This window comes from Microcebus murinus, chromosome 1 (genome assembly GCF_040939455.1).
Source record: "Microcebus murinus isolate Inina chromosome 1, M.murinus_Inina_mat1.0, whole genome shotgun sequence".
Taxonomy (NCBI): domain Eukaryota; kingdom Metazoa; phylum Chordata; class Mammalia; order Primates; family Cheirogaleidae; genus Microcebus; species Microcebus murinus.
In genome coordinates this window covers 99,279,745-99,304,286 of record NC_134104.1, presented here as the reverse complement: position 1 = coordinate 99,304,286, position 24,542 = coordinate 99,279,745, and the positions used below count along the sequence as shown (strand labels likewise).

The 24,542-nt window shown below is 35.7% G+C and overlaps 1 protein-coding gene across 1 annotated transcript in view; it reads right to left on the bottom strand.

Annotated features, from left to right (window-relative positions):
* KPNA4 (karyopherin subunit alpha 4) overlaps positions 1–24,542 on the bottom strand; it is a 60,601-nt gene that overhangs the window by 27,729 nt on the left and 8,330 nt on the right. The window contains exons 2-5 of the mRNA XM_012782768.3: positions 2,074–2,118; positions 1,095–1,184; positions 949–978; positions 803–855 (exon numbers count right to left, since the gene is read on the bottom strand). Of these exons, the coding sequence (XP_012638222.1) occupies positions 803–855; positions 949–978; positions 1,095–1,184; positions 2,074–2,118 (218 nt within the window). The remainder of the gene's footprint in view (positions 1–802; positions 856–948; positions 979–1,094; positions 1,185–2,073; positions 2,119–24,542) is intronic.

Below are 24,542 nucleotides of genomic sequence, written 5' to 3'. Positions count from 1 at the left end.
TACACAACCCTGTAATTCTATAATTTCTCTATCTGTTCTAGGTTATTTAAGGTGAATACACAAAAGCAGGAAAAGTCTAATAAATATAAAAGGGATTCATGCACTGGATATTAGATGGACCTATAAACTCTTTTTCCACTTTGAAATGTCATAGCTAGGATCAATTGCCTGCTTAACTGTCTCTTCCCACTGATAATCACAATATTTGGTATTACTCCTACAATCACATATATACAAAAGCAACCATACTATACTATATTATGATACAATCATTTCTTTTCCAACCTATTTGTTAATACAAGGTCTCAGTAGTAAGTTTTTCTGGCTGTTCTCGTAAAATGAGAGCACATGTTTCATAATAGAAATGTGCAAAACAACTTGGTATCTCCTACCTGGAAAGACACTGGGAGTGTATGCAGCCCTAAATCTTAATGTCTGTTTGTCTATACACTGATGTAGTAACTTAACATCTCTTGATTTATTATCTGATCAATATGAGGACTGTCACAAGAATCAGCTACCTGATAAGGATTTATAAAATTAAACCTTTAATGAGTAAAAAGTAAAGCTTTATAAATAACGTTTTCCTATTAGTCCATGGCATTAATTTGTTAAATCACCTTTTTCCAAGTATCTGTATACATTATATATATTAAAGCTTCAATGTATTTAAAGTATACACTTTCAGCTCAAAAAATGTGTGAGCTTAAAAAATTGCCACTGATTTTAATACTCTAAATCAGAGAACAATTTTTTAAAATAAATTCAGTTGGTTTATTACTGTTTGCAAAATTTAACTTACCTAGCAGCTTGAACTGCACTTAACTGAATTCCTTGGTTATCACTTGAAGCATTCTATAAAAAATAAAACAATTTATGATGCAGATACACAATAATAGTGTTGAGAAATACAAATGGAGAGAGAGGGAAAGAAAAAACCCAACTTACTTGAACAATAGCTTCTAGAGAGGTATTTTGCTGGGAAAAAAGTTAAAGAGAAAAAAAGACTAAGTTAAAAGATCACTTTAAAATTCTGTATTTATGTGAAATCTTTCACTGGCAGTTTTAAAGTTACCAGAATAACAATAACTTACCACTCTATAATCACCATCTATATCAGAGTCTTCACAGATATCTTCATGTGGTACATTCCTTCTCTTTAAGAGATGTTCATCTCTTTTATTCTTTAAAAAAAAAAAATCAGAGAACTTCAATTTTTAAAAAATCTAAATACTTTCATTAAAAAGTTAGGCAATCATGTGCCTACAAACTGAAATATAAAGTGCCTTTTAAAAGTAAAATTCAAATGCAAAAAAAAAAAACAAAACAAAAAAACCAAATTGTGAATTGAACACTTAAGCAACACTGAGTCCCAAACCCCAAGTATTACATTTTTAATGACCCGTGAACTATGTAAAAAGAAACAAAAATAAAAATTTGACTAAAAAAGATAGTGTACAGTTTAAGCCAGAACCAAACACACATATTTATTTGAAAGTACTAAACCATTTTACACATCATCTGGGAGCTTCTCTTTATCACCTAAAAGCAAAGTCAAAGCAAAAGTTGGGCAGTTCAAAATTAGACAAAAACAATGCCTGACAAAAATCAACGGCCATTCGAATTTCACCTAAAATGTTTGGGGCAAATTTACAAATATATTCTCAACTATAACCAACTTGAAAAGTTGATGAGATCTGTAAGTAACAAGTTCTTTTCAGGGCATAACTACTGGCCATTAATAGCGTAGCTATTCAGTATAACCGTATCTCTATGGCTTATACTTTATAAAAATCATTAAAAATTACAAAAGAAAAAATATCCAATAAGCTATTTGTATCTGTTTTTGGATAATGGACAAGTTGTATCCTGCCAATCTTAAAGCTTGTCAAATTTAATCAAAATCTCTTTCAAAAGAAAAAGAAATGCTAAGCAGTTGAGATTTTAAAAAGCTTAACTATATTCAATAAATAAAACAGTTTACACATTTTACATAAAATATATTTGATATCTTATATATATACTATAATGTTGTTAAAATTATGCCTAGTATCCAATATTAATCAGACTCACCTTCCTTAATTCAACTACTACTTCATTCCGTTGTCTTCTCATAGTCTACAAAAAAATTACAAATATTTTAAATATCGCCTCAAATTTCACCACCCAGAGAAAAACACTATAAACATTGTAATGTACACCCTAATTTTCTTCTAGTCATATGAATATAAAGCCATAGTTTACTCATAATAAAGATCACACTCTACAGATGATTTTCTACCTTCACTTTACATTTCATATTCCAAAACACTGAAAATGTCCTTGAAATTATTAGTAAATCTATAATATTGGACATATTATAAAAACTGTAGCATCTGTATTTATAAAAATACAAAAGTACAAAGAATAAGAGCCTATAACCTTCTCCTCAAATGAATGAACCAATGACATTCTAAAAAGTAACATATAATAGGATGTTAGTAAATCCAACTGCTTTAAAAAAAAACAAACAGCCAGGGGGAGCTTTCCAGCTCACTTTTCAGTTTCTTTCTCTAAAAGTAAACACTATTAGATTTACCATGAGTTGGACACACATGAAGCATCTATTCTATTCCTCATCTTATTTTGGTTTAATTTATTTATTTACCTTATAGATCTCCCAAGGTGTCATAAACACATCTATTTCATTCTTTCTAATGACCACATAACTATTCTATCACAGACTGTGACCATTCTCTTATTTTTAAATATGTTTTCTCATTTTTAAGTTACCTACTACATGGATACATGCTCATTGTAAAACATTCAAATACTTAGAAATAATACAAATTCAAGCTGTTTCTTCATATAGTTTCACATCATTCTTTCTAATGGCTGTATATGCCACGACATATTAAGTAGAAACATCCAGTCACGCTGAACTTTTGATTTTTAACAAACATACTTCAGTCCTACCTCAGAAAATGTCAATTTGTGCAGTAGCACAGACCAAAAACCTCGAAGCCATCCTTGACTGTTTTCTCTCACATTACACATTCAATCTGTTAACAAATCATGTAGCCTTAACTTTCAAAACATATCCAACATCCAAACACATATCACTGCCTCCTCTGCCATCACTCTGGTCTAACTCACCATTATCCCTCACCTAGGCCTCATAACCTGTAACCCTCCTGCTCTTGCCCTCCATCTCCCTCCCTGGCCTATTCTTATGACAGCCATCAGTGTAAAACTCACAGGGAATCTTAATTTTTATGTGACACGGACTCTTTCGGCAACCTGGTAAAATCGACATCTTTTCAGAGAGTGTTTATAAATACACAAAAGAAATACACAGATTACAAAGGAAACAAATTATACTGACATATAGTTATCAAAAATGCATAAATTGTAATATATGAGTATCTTTATTATTACATCGTTACTATTAAATAGGATCTAGCAGTGGATATAACAACAATTTCAAAGTAATGATGACCATAAATGGTATTTCAGAATATCTGCAACAAAAAATAATGTGATTTTTATTGACAGTGACAAAGTCACAGGTAACTAACACTGCTGTGGTTTATTGGTTATATTATTAAGTAAAGGAAATACTGCTTCAATTAGAAGTTAGTGAAAATAAAGATGTAATTTTCTTTTAAGTTCTCAAGTCCTCCTTAATTCTACCCATAGACTCTGAGGGAGGAAAGGTCCAAGGACTCAGTAAAAAACTTCTAAAAAGTCAGTTAAATCTTATCACGCCCCTGTCCAAAACCACCTGGCTCAGCACTTCAGAGTCAAAGCCCAGACTTTACAGTAGCTTAAGTCTAGTCAAATCTTCCCACCACATCCCCTTCCCAATTACCACCACTTAAACCAGGGCTGGGGAACCTTTTCATGTTGGAAGGCCGCGTTAATTTAGCTGTAATCAAATACAGCTGCATTCAAGAAACTTCAATTAGATATACTTAAAAATGTACATTATTTTGCAAAAATCTAACTACTATGTACTTAATAATTTCAAAAAATAAAAACTATTTGTTAATTGTAAAGTTAATTAACCTTTTAATGACTTTGTTATGTCTGCTTTTTATTGGAAAGCATTTGAGTATTTCGTTGCAGCATGGTGGTCTGCAGTTTCAGTTGATCCTCTGGATGAGTATCACTCATTTGTGACCTTGAAGACATCTTCATTTGGGTTATGTAGGAGAATATCAATTCATAGCAGTAAGTGACTGAAAAGCAAGAAAGCAATTTTGGGGCATGTTGCCAAAGGTTTGAGTAGTCTACTGCATTTTTCCATATTTCAATTGGATCTTTCTTAGCATGAAACAATGACTTGAAAATGTCATCTACTGAGAGCTCAATCAATTCTATCTGTAATTCTTTAGATGCCTTGGTGATATCAACTAGGTGATGCTGAAACGGTAATTTGAGTGCGATGTCAAGATTCACAAAGTCAGTGAAACTTTCGTGTTCTCCAATTAATAGATTTATAAATGTATTCTTCAAATGATTCCCATATATCATCCTGCTCATCAGTGACCTTTGCTAATGGGAAAATGTTCATCTGAAATTTCCTTCTGAAGAAAAAGTGTTAAGAAAAAAGATATTTTTAGCTGGGCACGGTGGCTCATGCCTGTAATCTTAGCACTCTGGGAGGTCAAGGTGGGCAGATTGCTCGAGGTCAGGAGTTCAAAACCAGCCTGAGCAAGAGCGAGACCCCATCTCTACCATAAATGGAAAGAAATTAATTGGCCAACTAATATATATAGAAAAAATTAGCTGGGCATGGTGGCGCATGCCTGTAGTCCCAGCCACTTGGGAGGCAGAGGCAGTAGCCTCAGTAGCCTAGCTGTGAGCTAGGCTGATGCCACAGCACTCAGCCTGGGCAACAAAGAGAGACTTTGTCTCAAAAAAAAGAAAAGAAAAAAGATATATTTTTTTTTCAAAATTCTTGGATTTTTTGCCACATACCATATATAGACTTAGTTTAACCTTGCAAAGAAATATTCAAGTCATTTTGATTTGACATATCATCCAGAAATGCTGCATTCCTATAGAGGTCTTCTTTTAATAATTCACATTGTTGATTCTGTTCTTCATAAAATTTAACTATCTGTTCTTGCAGAGATAAAATTTTGGCTAACACCTGTCCTTGCAATAGCTAATACACTTTAAGAATGATATGGCAAATCCACACTGAATACCTCATTATTCAACTTTAGCTTATTACAAAACTGATGATGCCATGTTGCATTTGCACAAATATAGCTAACAATACTTATAACTTGTTGTAAAATGTCACTTAAAATAGAAGTTTTAGCATAGAAATTTTGCTGATACAGTGAAAAGAAATGAGAGCATCTGGATCTGTTAATACTTGTTTTTATCTGTGCAATAAATCCTTCATGTTTTCCTGTCACGGAAGGTGCACCATCTGTACATATACTCACTAAATTTACCTAATTCAGTCTAATTTCATGTCATTTATCTTGAAAGTTATTGAAGATATCTATTCTCTGTGTTCTGTTCCCAGGAATGTCCAAGTGAGTAACTCTTCATAGCAAAGAAAATCTTCTGTTACGATTCAAATGAAATATAAAACCTGCGCCGAGTAAGCAGATTCATCCAAAGCAACTGAATAATATATTTTTTCCTTTTAAAGTATTGCATGAAGTTTTTCTGTTAAGTTGAAGGCTAATTCATGCTGCCAATCAGTTATGGTTCACCTTGAAAGAGGCAGCTGTTTGTACTTTGAAACGTATCAGGGTCTAATGAGCCTACAACTTCCACAATGCATTCTTTCACAATTTCTAACATCACTGAATGGCGGCTTCTTTTTTCCCCAAGTATATAAGTTACTTTATAAGTTGCTTCAGAGGCATAATTTCCAGGTCTTATTGCTGCGTGAAAGAATTGTCTTTGCTTTAGCTTTTCATCTTTTAATTTCTGCAATGGAATTTTTGTGCCTCTCCCTCTAATTTAAAATATTTGTGGTCCTTATGAGTGTTATAATGCTGATGAGCACTGAATTTTTTTAATGTTGATAGTGCAGTATTACCAAGCAAGCAAATCATCTTATTTTTAGCAGAAACAAGAAAATATTGCAATTCCCAATCCTCATTTAAAAAAATCTGTTTTCTTCCTTCAGCATTCTCTTGGTCTTCTTTGAAAGACATGATGGGCTGTTAAGTAGACAGAATTTAAAAATGCTGTCGAACTATGCAACTATTCACAAATTCCACTTCAAACAGAAACACAGTGCACCGCTGTCAAAAGCTGGTAAGAGACTGGCATACTCGACCCTCCTAAATTCTTGCCAGCCAGCCTCATGCAGTAGTGACACCAGTCAGGTGGGAGAAGTTAGAACTAAATTGGGGGAAGCTATAGTAGAACTAAATCATGAGAGTAGCAATATCAATTTAGCCCTTAGGGCTTATTAATGTTCTAAATGTGCTGGTCAATCTGGGAGGATTATTTCGTTGAAACTTATTTTATTCTTTGGTATTTTAAATATGTTCATTTTAAAATTAAAAATATAAAAGATGAACAAAAATGTATTAATAAAAATAAAAATTTGTTCTGTAAAATATGGATTCAGTCAAAAGGCTGCAGGTTCCCCATCCCTGCCTTAGATCTCAGCATCTATCATTATCTTTATTCATTCTGCTATACACACATCAACTTTGCTATTTCTCTAACACACTGCAAATTCTCTTGCCACAAGGCCTTAACTAATAGACTATACAGCATCTTCTTAGAAGATGGACTCCAGAGTCAAACTGCTTGGGTTTAATTTTTTTAGCCATGCTACTTACTAGCTCTCTGCACCCTCAGTTCCCTCATCTATGTAATGAGGACAGTAAAAATATCTACTTCATAGAATTATTATAAGGATTAAGTAAGTTAATATATGTAAATACTTTAACAGTTTCTGGTAGACAGCAGTATATGTGTTAGCTTATTATCGTTACTGTTACTGCTATTTCCTCAGGCTGGAATGCTCTTCCTCTACTACCTGCAGTGCTTAGTCTATCACCTCTAGGGTGATGTTTTCCCTTCCTGACCACCCATCAACTCTCCATCCAGGTACTCTCTCTCTTCCCTTGCCTTATTTTTTCCCCATAACATTTATCACATTCCAATACACTATATAATTTTATTTGCTTACTGGTACTCCCTCCACTATAAGTTCTCTATATAAAGGATAACATAAGTAATAAGTATTATTCCTTCTTAAAATGTTTTGGCTAATCTTGCATATACAGAAATTTTTACCTCAATTTTTTTTTTTTTTGTAGAGACAGGGTCACCCTATGTTGCCCAGGTTGGTCTGGAACTCTTGAGGTTAAGCAATCCTCCCACCTCAGCTGCCCAAAGTGCTGGGATTACAGGCATGAGCCACCATGCTGACCTAGCTCAATTTTTTTTTTTTTTTTTTTGAGACAGAGTCTCACTTTGTTGTCCAGGCTAGAGTGAGTGCCGTGGCGTCAGCCTAGCTCACAGCAACCTCAAACTCCTGGGCTTGAGTGATCCTTCTGCCTCAGCCTCCTGAGTAGCTGGGACTACAGGCATGCGCCACCATGCCCGGCTAATTTTTTATATATATATCAGTTGGCCAATTAATTTCTTTCTATTTATAGTAGAGACGGGGTCTCGCTCTTGCTCAGGCTGGTTTTGAACTCCTGACCTTGAGCAATCCGCCCGCCTCGGCCTCCCAAGAGCTAGGATTACAGGCGTGAGCCACAGCGCCCGGCCCCTAGCTCAATTTTTGACCAGATCTATTCATTCTATCTTTGCTTAAATGAAGCTTTGGTACAGATACAGATTTTTAAAATATTAAGATTCAATTTAAAAAATCCTAATAGGCTGCAAGATGAATAAAAATAATTAGTTAAGTACTACAATAACAGTTTTAACATCCACTCTTTTTCATTTAATCATCACAGCCTTATGAGGTTAGAAGAAAAAGCCTTATTTCTTTTTACAAATAAGGAAACTGAGGCACAGAGAAGTTAAATTACTTGCTCAACACTGGCCAGGATTAGAACTCAGTTCCATACAGAGCCACTTAACTACTAAGCCATATTGTTTCCTATATGTCTGGAAGTCAAATAGCGTTCAAATCAACTTGAGCGCCTATGGTTCACACTAAAGCAAACGTACCCTTCACATAGTATTATAACATAATTGTCAGCAAATGACTCATAATAAGCAACAATAAACTACATTCTAAGTCTTGCACACAGAAAATAGTATCTGGAACACCTATTCCTTATATGACTGTTAATTAATTAAATAAAGGTAGAGTTCTGATGGATAGAAGTATTTCTAATCTTTTTTATCTTCTTTTTTTTTGAGACAGAGTCTCACTCTGTTGCTCAGGCTAGAGTGCCGTGGCGTCAGCCTAGCTCACAGCAACCTCAAACTCCTGGGTTCAAGCAATCCTGCCTCAGCCTCAAGAGTAGCTGGGACTACAGTCAAGAGCCACCAGGCCTGGCTAATTTTTTCTATATATTTTTAGTTTGCCAATTAATTTCTTTCTAGTCAGTAAAGACAGGGTCTTGCTCTTGTTCTTGCTCAGGCTGGTTTAGAACTCCTGACCTTGAGTAATCCTCCTGCCTCAGCCTCCCTGAGTGCTAGGATTACAGGCATGAGCCACTGAGCTCGGCCTAAGAAAAGTTTTTATTATTAACCACTCCATCTATAGCAGGATTGAGGTTTAGTGGGCTTTAACTTTTTTTCATTAGAGAAAATAATTAAATAAATCCAAAACAATTACATGCTGCATATTTACATAAATGTTCTGTTTGTTGCAAAAATATTTCCCCTCATTATGTTACTTATTTATTAAATCTAGACTTTTTGATAATCTGGAACTACTAATAAAGGATTTATCAAACCAATTTAACACTATAGTAATAACATGACCAGGACCATTATTACCCAAAGAAACTCTTTGCAAAATAAGAGATTTGACAATCTCTTTATTACAGAGCAAGAGGTCTTTCCTCCAAGGTAAAGAGAAAACTGTGAACAAACTGGTAGAAAGACACCCAATGCAACTCAGCCTGGGAGCATCTGCCCATGTTTTTTTATTACAAAAACAGAATGCCTTAAAAGTAGTATTAGACATTTTCAAGTCATAAGCTCAGTTTCTATCAAGAAGGACTTTTATTTACCGGGGATCTCATGAAAGGAGTATAGAAGGTGGCTTGTTTTTCTATGTCTGTCCTTAGAGAGCCAGCTTTGAATACTCCATGCAAATATAATAGTTGTGAATTCACATGACTTACACTGATGCGGTAAGCAGCACTGTCAATTAGAATTCCAAAAAGCTGCCAAACTGGCCAAAGGCTTATTTATAGGCCAAAGAGTTACCTAAAGGACAAAGGCTACAAATGGGTGGGTAGAATTTAGGCAGATCACCTAGATTTTTTTATTTTTCTTTGCCTGTCATACAGTTACAAAATTATAAATTCAGGCAAAAGGGGTAAGAAATTGCCAAAAAATTTCAATGTAGTGAATCTTACAAAAAACAGAATATTTTTTCTATCTAAAAGGAGTACAGTTCTTGTATTTAACATATGTCCATCACTGTGCTAGTTGTTAGGGATTAGACACTTTCCCTGCTCTAATGGGGTGCAGGGTCTAGTACTTTTCTTTTCAATTAATGGCTATTAATTACCAATTAGTGGCTATGTCATTACTGCTAATTTTCAAGTCAGTTTTACCAATGCATTTTTTTTTTAACTCTAAAAACTGCTGGGCACAGTGACTCATTCCTGTAATTCCACCACTTTGGTATGCTGAGGTGGGAGGATCACTTGAGGCCAGGAGTTTGAGACAAACTTGGGCAACATAGCAAGACCTGAACTATACAAGAAAATTAAAAAATCAGCCAGGCGTGGTGGTGTGTGTGCCTGTAGTCTCAGCTACTTGGGAGGATGAGGCAGGAGAATTGCTTGAGCCCAGGAGTTCAAGGCTGAGGTAAGCTACGATCATCCCTCTGCACTCCAGCCTGGGAGGTGGGCAGGGGGCATGTCAGAGTAAGATCCCATCTCTTAATAAATAAACCTAAAAATTATTCATTTAAGAAATGATGAATTATACTGTATATTATACAAAATCTAGATATTTTATTTTACATTTTCCTGAGGAAAAAAAAGAATAAGGAATATAATGCTCTGATTTTATTTCATCTAGCCTTTCATTCATACCTTAGGAAGGTTATTAGGTAATTACACTACAAAAAAAAAAAAAAAGAAAGAAAGAAAAGAAAAATTTACTAGCCTGGACAACATAGCAAGACCTTGTCTCTAAAAAAATTTTTTTTCAATATTAGCTATGCGTTGTAGCACATGCCTATTGTCCCAGCCACTAGGGAAGCTGAGGTGGGAGGAGTGCTTGAGCCCAGGAGTTTGAGGTTGCAGTGAGCTATAATTGGGCCACTGTACTCCTTCCTGAGCAACACAGTGAGACCCTGTGTCAAAAAAAGAAAGAAAACAAAACAAAAAAGAAAAGAACAGAAAAGAAGGAAGGGAGGAAAATGAATTTTAAAAATTAAAGAGGCATGAGAGATCTTTTATATGATAACAGGTTGCACAACTCTGAAAATTTACAAATACCGAATTGTACACTTAAAGGTGACTTTTGATAGGTAAATTATTTCAATAAAGTTTTAAAAAAGTTATATATACACACACACATATACACATATGCCTTCCGTTCTCCAATGTGGGTTAATATTATATTACTAATTAGATCTTGCTGGAAAGCATTCATTCGCTCATTCAAACATTTATTAATCGCCTATTTGCCAAGCACTAGAAATACAAAGATGGACCTGACACAGCATGTCTATGCCTTTATGGAGGTAGGACTCATTACACAGAAACGTAATTTAATAAAACAGTAAGAAGGCCCAACCAATATTTAGTAAATATTTGGTGCCAAACACCATTCTAAACATGTAACTTGATTTTACTCATTTAATAAATGTGTTATAACATGCACACAAGGTGCTCTAATAGTACAGAAGGTAGGTGCTAAAGATGACATGTAAGCTCAATTTTCAAGACCGAATGCCTTTAGAAAACACAGAATATACAAAAAGAGAGAACTATAAAAGATGGCATGTGCAGAATCTGCTGAAGAATGTCAGAAGCCAGAAATGAACAAGTGAGCAAAGACCCAAATCGATCATGTCACAAAAAGCTAAGCTATACTTTTCAGAGAAAAGTGAGCATACTGGGTGTTTTCAACCCAAATGATCATCACAACACAAACATACTTGGTAGGTACAATAGTTTGTTCAACCCAATTAATATGGTAAACCAAAAGCTAAAAATACCATAGTTACCAAAGTATGTTTTTCCCATTACTTTCCTATTTCTCTCTCCTTTCATCTCCACTTGCTGTTTTCTCCAGCAGCAGTCATCATGTCTTTGCCATATAGTATATATGTTGGCACATTGTAGGCGATTAGAAAATAAATTCTGAGTTCTAAATTTATGACAATAAAATAGAAATTTAAAATGGCTAACAGTATTAAATGTTTATTACTAAAGTGGGCCAATAATATCTATTAAGGGTAAAAAACCTTATTTTAATTCTTCATTTAGAAAAGTTCATTTAAGGAATAAGTTTAGTTCTGATTTTCCATCTGTAGATTAAATTCTCAGGGACAGTACTTATTAATAGTAGTATCACAGAAAAGTTCTGAAGTTATGCTAGTTATGGGCAAAAGCCTTCATAAGCAGAATCAAGTTCTTATCTCTTTTCAGCAAGTGAAAAGATTAATGGAGACTGATTATAAGAGAAGTTTGAAAATAAATTCAGTGTAGGAGGCCAGATTTAATTTAGGCAAGGTATTGGAGCAATTTTAAGAAATAATTCTAGTCTACAGATATCATACTTTAAAATGATCCATATCTTAATTATAAGTATTGAAACTTATTAGTACATAAATGTAATTTTAAAAATCACAAAAATGTAAGAAACTAACAGTTGGTCACTTCAAGGAATGGGATTACAATAGAGTTTCACTATCTTCCCAACATTCAAACAACAGGGAAATATAATAAATTCAAAAGTTATACATATCTATTTGGAAAAGTAACAAAATAAAGGTAAGAAGGGAAAATATGAATTCCCAGAGTTTTCCACATTCACGTATCTTGTACAAGAGGTTACATATGGTAGAGGAGAAAAATAAATGCATGTATCTCCTCCCAAGATGGTTTACTAGTATATGGTTACACTATTCTATTAGTATATGGCTACCAGTCCCAGCTCTACCTTTAATTAATTAGATATTAGGCAAGTTACCTCCTTTATGGGCATTAATTCCCTCCTCTGTAAAGAAAATTCAACAGATCTCTAAGTGTATGCCTCAAATATTATCTCAATTTTATCAACTTCAAAAAACAATGTTACAAAATATTCAATTGCCATTTGTACAGGTTATCATACAAGGCAATGTAGTTTCTATGGCAAGAGTGATAAAGTCATGGCTCAAAATTAAACAACAAAGAAATATTTTGTGGCTCTGGTATAGTTACTCAGTGTTTTTACACCATGCACTTTTCTTGCCTTAAATTATGCTGCAATGACAAAAAGACATGGAAATCATTGACCTTTCAATAGCTGGTTTTGGTAGCAGAGATAATTACCAAATGAACTATGAGTGGCATTTGCATGCATGCTGGCAAAGAGATGGTACCTGATAGGGAAAGAAAAAAGGTTAGAAGTAACCACAGGTTTGGCGAGATAACATATAACCTTTCAGGCATGGTATATGCTGCAAGATAAACTTTCAGAATCTTATAGAAAGTCACTGAAGACAACATACAAGGTAATGTATTATATCAAAGAAATGCATATTTAAGTTTTATATGAGCACAAGGGAAGGTACTCTAGGATGAATAGATATAAAGGGATTGATCAAATGCTGGCAAGAATGATCACTTCTCTTCAAACTGGGTCCTTTTTTTTTGAGACAGAGTCTAGCTTTGTTGCCCAGGCTAGAGTGAGTGGCATGGCATCAGCCTAGCTCATAGCAACCTCAAACTCTTGAGCTCAAGCAATCCTACTGCCTCAGCCTCCTGAGTAGCTGGGACTACAGGCATGAGACACCATGCTCAGCTGATTATATATATATATATTAGTTGGCCAATTAATTTATTTCTATTTATAGCAGAGACGGGGTCTCGCTCTTGCTCAGCCTGGTTTCGAACTCCTGACCTTGAGCAATCCGCCCGCCTATGCCTCCCAGAGTGCTAGGATTACACAGGTGAGCCACTGCACCCAGCCCAAACTGGGTCCTTAATGGAAGAAATAAAATTTCAGGAATTGTTTGAATGACTGGTTGAGGAAAACTCAACTCATAGGAAAAGACACTAAGAAAAACTAATGAGGAAGAGTAAGATGAAATGAGATATGACCAAATTAAGGAAGCTGATAGAATCCAAGCTTTTTACATCACTGCTTGAGCAGTCTGATTTCTCTGCCGATCTGGTGTGTTCTCAAGTGAGAAATACATTTTTCCATTTATAAAATACCAAATTAAAATGAAATACAAAAAGCAAGAGAGATTAAGGAATGCTTTCCTTCTATGTTATAAGAACATAATAAAGTCAAATTCAGGGTTTTATTAATAGATTTTAAATAAATAGCATACAGGCTTTTATAACTGGAAAAATAGAAATCATTTCAATTATTTCATTTTACAGAGAAAAGAACTATGACCCAGTGACTTCCTTAAGAATACCAAGGCTCAGATATACTGGACCCAGTCCAATGTTATAATACACCACATTAGTTTTCTCTCTCTTTTTTCTTCAGTATTCACCTTCAGAATATTCTTTTAATTTCTTTGTGAACTTATGTTCAAAGATTCAACCCTACCAAGAAAAAAACTTTATTAAAAGGAAAATTATTGAATTACTTTCCTAAAGGACTATTTTAAAAGCACTCTAGTTATACTCACATACTAAACAGATGTATATATCTACATAGAAAGCCATTTATATACCCAACAAATGTTTACTGACCGCCTACTAGATGTCACAAACTGCCTTCAGTGTTAAGGAGACAGCACGAAACAAAATAACAAGAATCCTTGTCTTCATGGCAGTTAAATTTTAAAGTAGGGAGACAATCAATAAAATTAAAATATGTAGTATGGCAGTGATTAAGTATTAGAAAAATGTACAGTCAGGAAGGGGAGTATTTTAAAGTAAAGACCTTAAGAAGGTGAGTGAGTGATCTACCTGGGTAAGTGGCATAAAGTATGTAAGGTAGAGGGATTAACAAGTAAAAAAGATCCAGACATGAAGGAAAAGGTAAGGTATTCACAGGATAGCTAACATGCAATGAACAAGAAAAGTAGGAAATGAACAGCAAGCCATTGTAAGGATTTTGGCATTTATTCCAAGTGAGACAGGAAGCCACTGATGGGTTTTGGGCAAAGAAGAGACAAGTGCTGACTTAAAATAGATAGAACCATTCCAGCTGCTGTGTTGGGAATATACCATAACTGCAGTAATAGAAGTAAGAGATACTACCTTGGACCAGAGTGATGCAGTGGGGGAAACATCGAGTCTGGATATATTTTGAAGGTAGGACCAATACAATTTGCTACTGGATTAGACAGAACTGTGAAAAAGAGGAGACCATGATGATTTCAAGGTCTTTGGACCAAGCAACTGAAAGATGGAAATGTCATTTATGGAGATGGGGCAGACTGAATAATAATTAGGTTTTGAGGGTAGTATTACTTTTTAACATGCTAAATTTAAGATGCTTATAACACATCAAAATGAGATTTCGAGTGGTCAACTGAATCTAGTGTTCAAGAAAGAGGTTAGGACTAAAAATATCAATTCAGAAAGTTGTCAGTGTAGAAATGGTATTTAAAACCAGGTCACCCGATGAGATTACCTACAGAGTGAGCATAACCCTAGGCACTACAAAACAAGAAGTAGAAGACTAAGAAGTAACAGTCAGTAGGACAAAAGGCAGTCAGAAAACTGTGTGAATCTGGAACCAAGTGTAAAAACTATTTTTCAAGCAAGTATAATTAACTATGTCAAATGTGGGTGAGGTCAAGTAAGATGAGGACCAAGAACTACTGGATTGCTAAATATACATTTACTTTATAAAGTAATTTAATATGGCTAATCATCATCATAGAAACAAAGGTTCTCATATTTCCCTCCCATCTATTATGAATTCTGGACTATTTTCTGTTACCATTTATTCTGATCCCTGGACATTTAATAAGCTTAAAATATCACTCAAGACTTAGAGCCTCTAATCCACATCTCATTTGCCGTGCTACAGTACTGCACCTGAGTAAGTTACAGAACAAAAATTGAGCCAAAGGATCTATAAAACATTAAAATTTCTCCAAAGGAAAACAAAACCCACTCTCCAGCCCTTTCTTGGTCTCTTACGCCACACTGAGGGCAGTCTCATTTCTGATGAGGTCATGTTATTTCTAAGGTGAGCTTTTGACTAAATTTGTGTAAATTGGTTATAAGCATTCCCTGCTATCAATGCAGTCAATGGAGTAGACCACAATTTAACATATGGATTCCCAAATTAACTACCTCTGTAAGATGAACTTAAAAAACTTCAACCATGAAATGTCAAATATACAAAAAATAGAAATGATATCCATGTATTAACAAATGTTATCTTGTCATATTTGTCTTATTTTTAAAAGAAATAAAAATTTTAAAGTATTATAAATACTACTAAAGTCCCACTCCATGTGAAACCCTCTCTTCCCCTCCTCTTCCTCATTTTTCTGCCCAGAACCATTTTCCTGAACTTGGTTAGTTTATTTTTGATGGGTGTTTTGGTCTTTTTACTGCATAACACCATGCCATACACATGCTTTAAAAAAAAAAAAACTTTTTCTTTTCTTTTTTTTTTTTTTTGAGACAGAGTCTCACTCTGTTGCCCAGGCTAGAGTGCCATGGCGTCAGCCTAGCTCACAGCAACATCAAACTCCTGGGCTCAAGCAATCCTTCTGCCTCAGCCTCCCGAGTAGCTAGGACTACAGGCATGTGCCACCATGCCCGGCTAATTTTTTCTATATATATTAGTTGGCCAATTAATTTCTTCCTATTTATAGTAGAGACGGGGTCTCGCTCTTGCTCAGGCTGGTTTCGAACTCCTGACCTTGAGCAATCCGCCCACCTATGCCTCCCAGAGTGCTAGGATTATAGGCGTGAGCCACCGTGCCCGGCCAAAAAAAAAGACTTTTTCAAAGCAGTTTTTGGTTCACAGGATAGTGAACCATATACTCCCATATGTTCCCTGCCTCTACACACCCAAAGCCTCTCTTACCATCAACATCCTGTTACCAGAGTAGTACACTTGTAACAACTGATGGACCTATATTGACACATCATTATCACCCAAAGGCCACAGTTTACATTAGGGTTCACTTTTGGTGTTGCACATTCTACAGCTTTTAACAAATGTATAATGACTTATACCCATCATTATAGTATCAAATGGCATTTTCACTGCCTTAAAAATCCTCTGTGCTCTGCCTATTCATCCTTTTCCCCCACAAACCCTAGGAAACCACTGATCTTTTTACTGTCTCCATAGTTTTGCATTTGAAGAATATTATTACATAGCTGGAATCATACAGTATGCAGTCTTTTCAGATTGGTTTCTGTCACTTAGCAATATGCATTTGAGGTTCTTCGATGTCTTTTCTTGACTTAGTAGCTCATTTCTTCTTAGCACTGAATAATATGCTATTGCCTAGATGTACCAGTGTATTCATTCACCTACTAAAGGACATCTTGGTTGCTTTCAAGTTTTGGCAATTATAAATGAAGCTGCTTTGTGTGGATTTAAGTTTTCAACCCATATGGGTAACTACTAAGGAGTACAACTGCTGGGGATAATACAGTAAGTTCAGTGTTGTTTTTTTGTTTTTTGAGACAGGGTCTTGCTGTTGCCCAGGCTGGAGTGCAGTGGTATGATCACAGCTCACTGTAACCTCAAACTCCTGGAATCAAGCAATCCTCCCACCTCAGCTTTCTGTGTAGTACTCTACGAATGCACCATGATGCCTGGCTAACTTTTTAATTACCTTATAGAGTTGGGGGTCTCACTATATTGCCCAGGCTGGTCTTGAACTCCTGACCTCAAGTGATCCTCTCGCTGTGGCCACTGAAAGTGCTGGGATTACAATAAGCCACTGTGCCTGCACCTGGGCCTATGTTCAGTTTCTAAGAAACTGCCAAACTGTCTTCTAAAGTGGTTGTACCATTTTGCCCTCCACTGGCCATAAATGAGAATTCCTATTGCTTCACATCCTCACCAGCATTTGGTGTTGTCAATGTTTTGCTAATTTGTAAAATACACCTAACAATTATCTTAACTGTTTTAAAATTTAAAAAATTTTATTAGTAAAATCCATAATGCAGATGGTTAAGATGGTAACATCTTAACTATTTTTCAATGTACAATTCAGTAATATTAAGAACATTCATACTGTTGTGCATCCAACCTCCCAAAACTCTTATCTTGCAAAACTGAAACTCTATACCCATTAAACAAGTCCCCTTTCTTCAGCCCCAGAAACAATCATTGTACTTCCTGTTTCCATGCATTTGACTATTCTAGGTGCCTCATATAAGTGGAATCACACTGAAGTCTTTTTGTGATTAGCTAATTTCACTTAGCATAATGCTTAAGGTTCATCCATGTTGTAACATGTATCAGAATTTCCTAAGTTCAAATAATATTCCATTGTGTGTACCTATACATTTTGTTTATTTGTTCATCTGTCAAAGGACTTTTGGCATCCACCTTTAGGATATTGTGAATAATGTTGCTATGAACATGGGTGTACAAATATCTGAGTTCCTGCTTTCATTTCACTTGGGTATATACCTAGAAGTGCAATTGCCGGATCATATGCTGATTCTATTTTTAATTTTTTGAGGAACCACTTATACTGTTTTCCATAGCAGCAGTACCATTTTACATTCTAACAGTGCACAAGGGTTTCAAATTCTCCACATCTTCATCAACACTTACTATTTTCTGTTTTTCTTATTTTTATAGTAAGTAGTCAATCTAATAGGTAGGAAGTGGGATCTCACTGTGGTTATTTTCTGTTTTTCTTATTTTTATAGTAAGTAGTCAATCTAATAGGTAGGAAGTGGGTTCTCACTGTGGTTTTGATCTGCATCAGTAATGATTATTGATGTTGAGCCTCTTTTCATGTGTTTATTGACTATTTGCATATCTTCCTTGGAGAAACATCTATTCAAGTCCTTTGTCCATTTTAAAACAGGGTTGTTAGGGTTTTTTGTTGAGTTTTAGGAGGTCTTTATATATTCTAGATATTAATCAGATCTTAATATTAACCAGATATTAATCAGATATATCATTGGCAAATATTTTCTCCCATTCTACAGGTTGCCTTTTCAATCTGTTGATTGCTTCCTTTGCTATACAGCTTTTCAGTATGATGTAGTCACCCTTGTCTATTTTTGCTTTTATGGCGTGCTTTTTAGTGTCAGATCCAAGAAATCATTGCCAAGACCAATGTTACGAAACTTTCCGTTTCCTTCCAGTTTTATAGTTTCAGAACTTAGGTTTAAGTCTTTTATCCATTTTGAGTTAGTTTTTGTAAATAAGGATCCAATTTCATTCTTTTGCACGTGAATATCAACTTTTCATAGCACCATTTGCTAAGGAGACTATCCTTTCCCTAATGCGTAGTCTTGGCAACTTTGTCAAAGATATTTAACCATATATGCAGGGGTTTATTTTGGGATCTCTGTTCTGTTCCAATGGTCTATACATCTGTCTTTATGCTAGAGTACCAAGCTGATTTGATTACAGTAGCTTTGTAATGAGTTTGGCAGTCAGAAGTGTGACGTCTCCAGCCTTGTTCTTTCTCAAGATTGTTTTGGCTATTCATCATGGTGCTTTGTGGTACACCTTATGAATTTTATGACTTCTTTTTCCTTTCCTTTTCTTTCTTTCTAAGAGAGAGAGAGTCTCGCTCTGTTGCCCAGGCTGGAGTGCAGTGGCCTGATCATAGCTCACCATACTCTAATTCCTGGGCTCAAGCCATGCTCCCACCTCAGCCTTCCAAGTAGCTGGGATTACAGGTGTTGTGTCACCACACATAGGTACTTTTTGTAGCAACATGGTCTTGCTACAGGGCTCAGACTGGTTTCTAATGGTCTCAAGCAATCCTCCCACCTCACCTTCCATAGTGCTGGAATTAGATAAGAAATGACAAGATAAGACTAGAAGGAGTTTCCAGGAGGGACCCAATAAAAGCAATGATTTTTAAAAAGCAGAACTGAATGTTACATGTGAGATGGGTTCACTTGCCTGAAGGGGAAGAAGAGTCACAGATGAAGTTATATGGATGAGGGAGTTACAAACTAAAAAGGTAAGAATTTGATCAAGTAATTTCATGTTTATATCTTCACTAGCATGTACGTAATAAACACTTGAATATGCAGCTAAACTGAACTGAAAGCCTGAAACACCCAGCTAATTAAGAAATTTTAAATGCCTTTTAGAAATAATAGGAAATCACTGAGGGTTTCTGAATTGAAAAGTGAAAATAGCAATGGTGTTCTGCTGGAAAGTTTACTGAAGTAACTGCATTGTAGTGGGTCTTACCTGTGGTGATTTTGACACTCAGGGGAAATTTGGTGATTTCTGGAGACTATTCTGGCTGTCACAACTGGGGGATAAGAAGGGAATGTGCTACTGGCATCTGGTAGGTAGAGGCCACAGGTGCTACCAAATATCTGACGCTACACAAGACAGCCCCCACTTCCAACAAATTATGTGGCCCCAAACGTCAATAGTGCTAAGGTTGAGAAAGTTTGCTGTATTCTGAGTTATTCTCATGAGAACCCAAATTGTTCAAATAGGTTTAAAAAATGTATACAAGAAAAAGGAAACATTCCAAAAGATTAACAATAATGAGAATATGGAAGATTATTTTACTTTTCCATTTTTCTAAAAAAATTTTATAATTACCATGCACTACGTCTAACAATCAAAATAAAAAAATACACCTGACTTAAAAATTCTGATTTAGTCACTAATTCTAATCAGAGTACACTCATTTTCATTTATTTTTATTTTTTATTTATTTATTTTTTGAGACAATCTCATTTTGTTGCCTAGGCTGGAGTGAGTGCCATGGCGTCAGCCTAGCTCACAGCAACATCAAACTCCTGGGCTCAAGCAATCCTTCTTGCCTCAGCCTCCCAAGTAGCTGGGACTACAGGCATGTGCCACCATGCCCGGCTTATTTTTTCTATATGTATTAGTTGGCCAATTAATTTCTTTCCATTTATAGTAGAGACGGGGTCTCACTCTTGCTCAGGCTGGTTTCGAACTCCTGACCTCGAGCAATCCGCCCGTCTCAGCCTCCCAGAGTGTTAGGATTACAGGCGTGAGCCACCGTGCCTGGCCTCATTTTTTCTTTTTAAAAAAATTTTATTTAACTCCCTCAAATATTTACTTATTTGCTAACTATATACCAGGCCCTGTGATGACAATTAAGAATACAGTGGTATACAAAACAGACAAGGTCCTTAATCTTCAGGGAGCTTATAGTCTGTGGGAGAAACTAACATTGAATAAATACACAAAGTATCATCAGCGTTCTTAAGGAAAGCAACAGGAAGGTTTAAATTTAATTGTTCAGGGATAGCCTCTATGACTAAAAGACACTGAAGTTGAGATTCAAAGGGTAAGAAATAACCATGCAAGTGATCTGAGATACTCACTTGTTAGAATGTAAACTTCATGAGAACACGAATTTAGCCTGTGCTATTCTTTGCTTTATCTCAACTACTTACAATAGATGCTGAATAATATTTGCTGAGCCAAGGAATTCAATATAGGGAAGGGCATAATGGGAAATCAGTGGAAAAGAAATGCTTAGAGTTCAACTGTGACCCTCTCAGCAGTGGGAAGTTGTCATAGCCCCCCACTCATTTCTCTTAAGCTTTCTTTGTTGTTTTTAACATTACAGCTTTATTGAAATATAATTTACATACCATACAGTTCCATTTAAAGTATACAATTCCGTAGCTTCTAGTGCATTCATCAAGTTGTGTGCTGATCACCACTACCTAACTCCAGATGACTTTCATTACCACAAAAAGCAGTCCCATACCCATTCTCAGTCATTCTCCATTTTCTCTTTGTCCCAATCCCTGGCAACCACAATTTACCTTCTGTGTTTATGGATTTGCCTATCCTGGAGATTTCATATTGCAATATTGCGAAATACTTATTTGGTCTTCATCCCATCTCCAGACATATAGCTCCTAAAATCCTAGAAATCTAGGGAGTGATAAGAGTGTCTCATTAGTACGCTAATGAGTTCACTGGGGGTAGGGGTTCCTAGATAGCTTCAGGATGAGGGCTAGTCACTGGAAAGACTGAGGCATGATTACAGGGTTGGGACTTTCAACCCTACCCCTCAGCCCACCAAACCTCCAGGGAGGAGAAAGGAGCTGAAGATTAGGAAGATCACTAATAGTCAATAATTTAACCTATCATGCCTACGTAATGAAGCTTCCATAAAAACCCACAATGTCTGGATTCTGAGAGCTTGCAGATAGCTGAACAGGTGCCTGGAGGGTGGCACGCTGAGAGTATGCATGGAAACTCTGTACCCTTTTTACATGTCATATTTGGCTATTCACCTGCATCATTTGTAATATCCTATATAATAAACCAGTAAATGTAAGTAAAGCATTTCCCTGAGTTCTGTGAGCTGCTCTAGCAAATAAACTGAACCTGAGGAAGGGGTCATGGGAACCCTTTAAAGCCAGCTGGTAGGAAGCATAAGGCCACAATCTATGCTTGCACCTTCATCTGAAGTGGGGGACAGCCTTGCGGGACACTAAGCCCTCGACCTGTGTTTTGACATTATCTTCAGGTAGATAGTGTCAGAATTAAATTGAATTAGTGGACACTCAGCTGGTGTCTACTGCAGAACTGATTACTTGTCTGGTGTGTGTGTAAAATCCCCACACAAAGAGTGACTATAAGAGTGACTGTAAGAGTATAGACTTGGAAAACCAGTTTGTTTGTTGCTCTATCTTCTCACATATAAATGGAACTACATAATAGAATATATGATCTTTTGTAACTAGCTTCTTTCAGGTAGCATGTTTTCAGGATTCATCCATATTGTTTTGTCCCATATATTCATACTTATTAAGTTTCATTTATAAATTACGCACAATAAGAGATCAATAACTGTAACTAATAATGTAAAATATAACACTATACTATAATAAAAGTCACGTGAATGTGGTCTTTCTCTCAAAATATCTTATTGTACTGTACTCACCTATTTTTCTACCACCGTTGACTGCAGGTAACTGAAACTACAGATGGGGGGAGAGGGACTACTGCGCTTCATCCCTTTTTATGGCAGAACAATGCTCCATTGTATGGACATACCACACTTTGTTCATCTCTATTCATCAGCTGATAGATATTTGGGTTGTTTCTTTGTTTTGGCTATTATGGATAATGCCACTGTGAATGTTCAGGTGCACAAACACAAGTTTTTGTGCAGACACAAGTTTTAAATTCTCCCAGGTTTATATCTAGGAGTGGAACTGCTGGGTCACATGTTAACTATTTAACACATTAACTGCTATGTGAGTTGTACTTAACTAACAGTAGTTTTGAGCCTGGGGCCTTGTGAAGTAAAACCTGGGCAAAACCCTGCAGTTGGTTCATGAAAATCTTACTTGTTGATGTTTTTATTGTTACAATTAATATTGACAAATTAATTCTAAAAACACGGATTAAATGAATAAAAGTCAATGAATTTTGTTTTTCATTAAATTAGAAAGGATCGTTTTGTTTTTGAAGTTTTTATTCAATTTTTGTAATAAAACACCATGACCCCAAGGAAAAAAAAATTCTAGTGTGGCAGTCAATGTGTTAATATTTTACTTTTTAGGAACTGCCAAGTTACATTCCAAAATGGCTGCAAAATTTTACATTCCCATCAGCCATGTATGAGGGTTCTATTTTCTCACATCCTCACCAACATGTGTTATTGTCTTTTTACATATTGCCATTCTAGTGGGTATGAAGTGGTATCTTATTACAGTTTTGATCTACATTTCCCTAATGACTAATGATGTTGAACAGGGGTCCTCAAACTTTTTAAACAGGGGGCCAGTTCACTGTCCCTCAGACTATTAGAGAGTGCACACTGTGGGCCTGGGACGAGTTGGCTGCTAAGCAGGACAGGCAGTGGTGGCAAAAACACTCAGCGGGCCAGATAAGTGTCCTAGGCAGGCGACATGTGGCGCGCAGGCCTTAGTTTGAGGCGCCTGATGTTGAACATATTTTTTGTTATTGGCCTTAATTAAGCTTTTCATCATTAAAGATAATACTTTTTGCGTTTCTATTATTTGAAATGGGTGGACAAGAAATCTCTCACATTTTTTTCAGATTTTAGAATATTTGCATTATACTTATCAGGTGAGCATCCAAATCTAAAATCTGATATGCTCCAATGAGCATTTCCCTTGAAAGTCATTTTGGACTTGGGATACTCAACCTATTGTTATTGTTTTAAAGCTAGAGAACAAAAGGGAATTGGGAAAATTATTCAGGATGTTAAGAGGAAAAATGTGAAAATACTCTGATGCAAGATGTTTGATAAAACAGCTAATCAGCAATGAACCCAATTCTACAGCGATGCTTATACGATGCATATCTACCTCTGTATCATATTCAAAAGTGAAACAAGGAACCAATCACCTATATCTGTATTGGATAGTGGTACTTTATAATTTTGTCTTCAATAGAAGTTTTCTTCCTTTTTTCTTACTGTAACAGACCCCTCATTCTTGTGGCAAACCTGTGGTTTAAGTGGAGGTACCAATACCCCTCCTCTCTACAACACAACTAGATAACTTGCTTGCACTGGTCAATCACATAACCATATTCCCCTATCCACAGTGATTAGTTCAGGTATAAGCCTGGCCATTGATAACCATGGCCAATCAAAAAGCCCTCCCTAGACTTTCACTAGTACTCATCATAATTAATTAATGCCAGCTGTGACCCTGGACTTACCTGGTTATGAGAGCCAGATACCCCCATTTTTATTAAACTAATTTGAGCTGGGTTTCTGTTCCCTAAAACATAACTACATAATATAAAAATCAGCTCTTCCAGCCTAAAGCTATCAGACCCAACTTCCAATATCAACATTATTGAAAAAAAGATTTAAAGCCAGTATTCTAAAGATCTACTAAAGAACCAGCAGTCATGTAACAACTATTTGAAAATCTTAAGACTATTACTTTGCTTATTTTTCTGGACCAATAACAGCTGAAAAGTGGCTAAAGAGTACCAGTGTAAAGAGGCAGGATGGGTGGCAAACAGGATAGGGACATGTGATATAACCAATCAGAGACCACTTAATATAGGTCTTTCAGGATACAACTACTAAATTAAATAAATTTATATAACAACTACTTCAA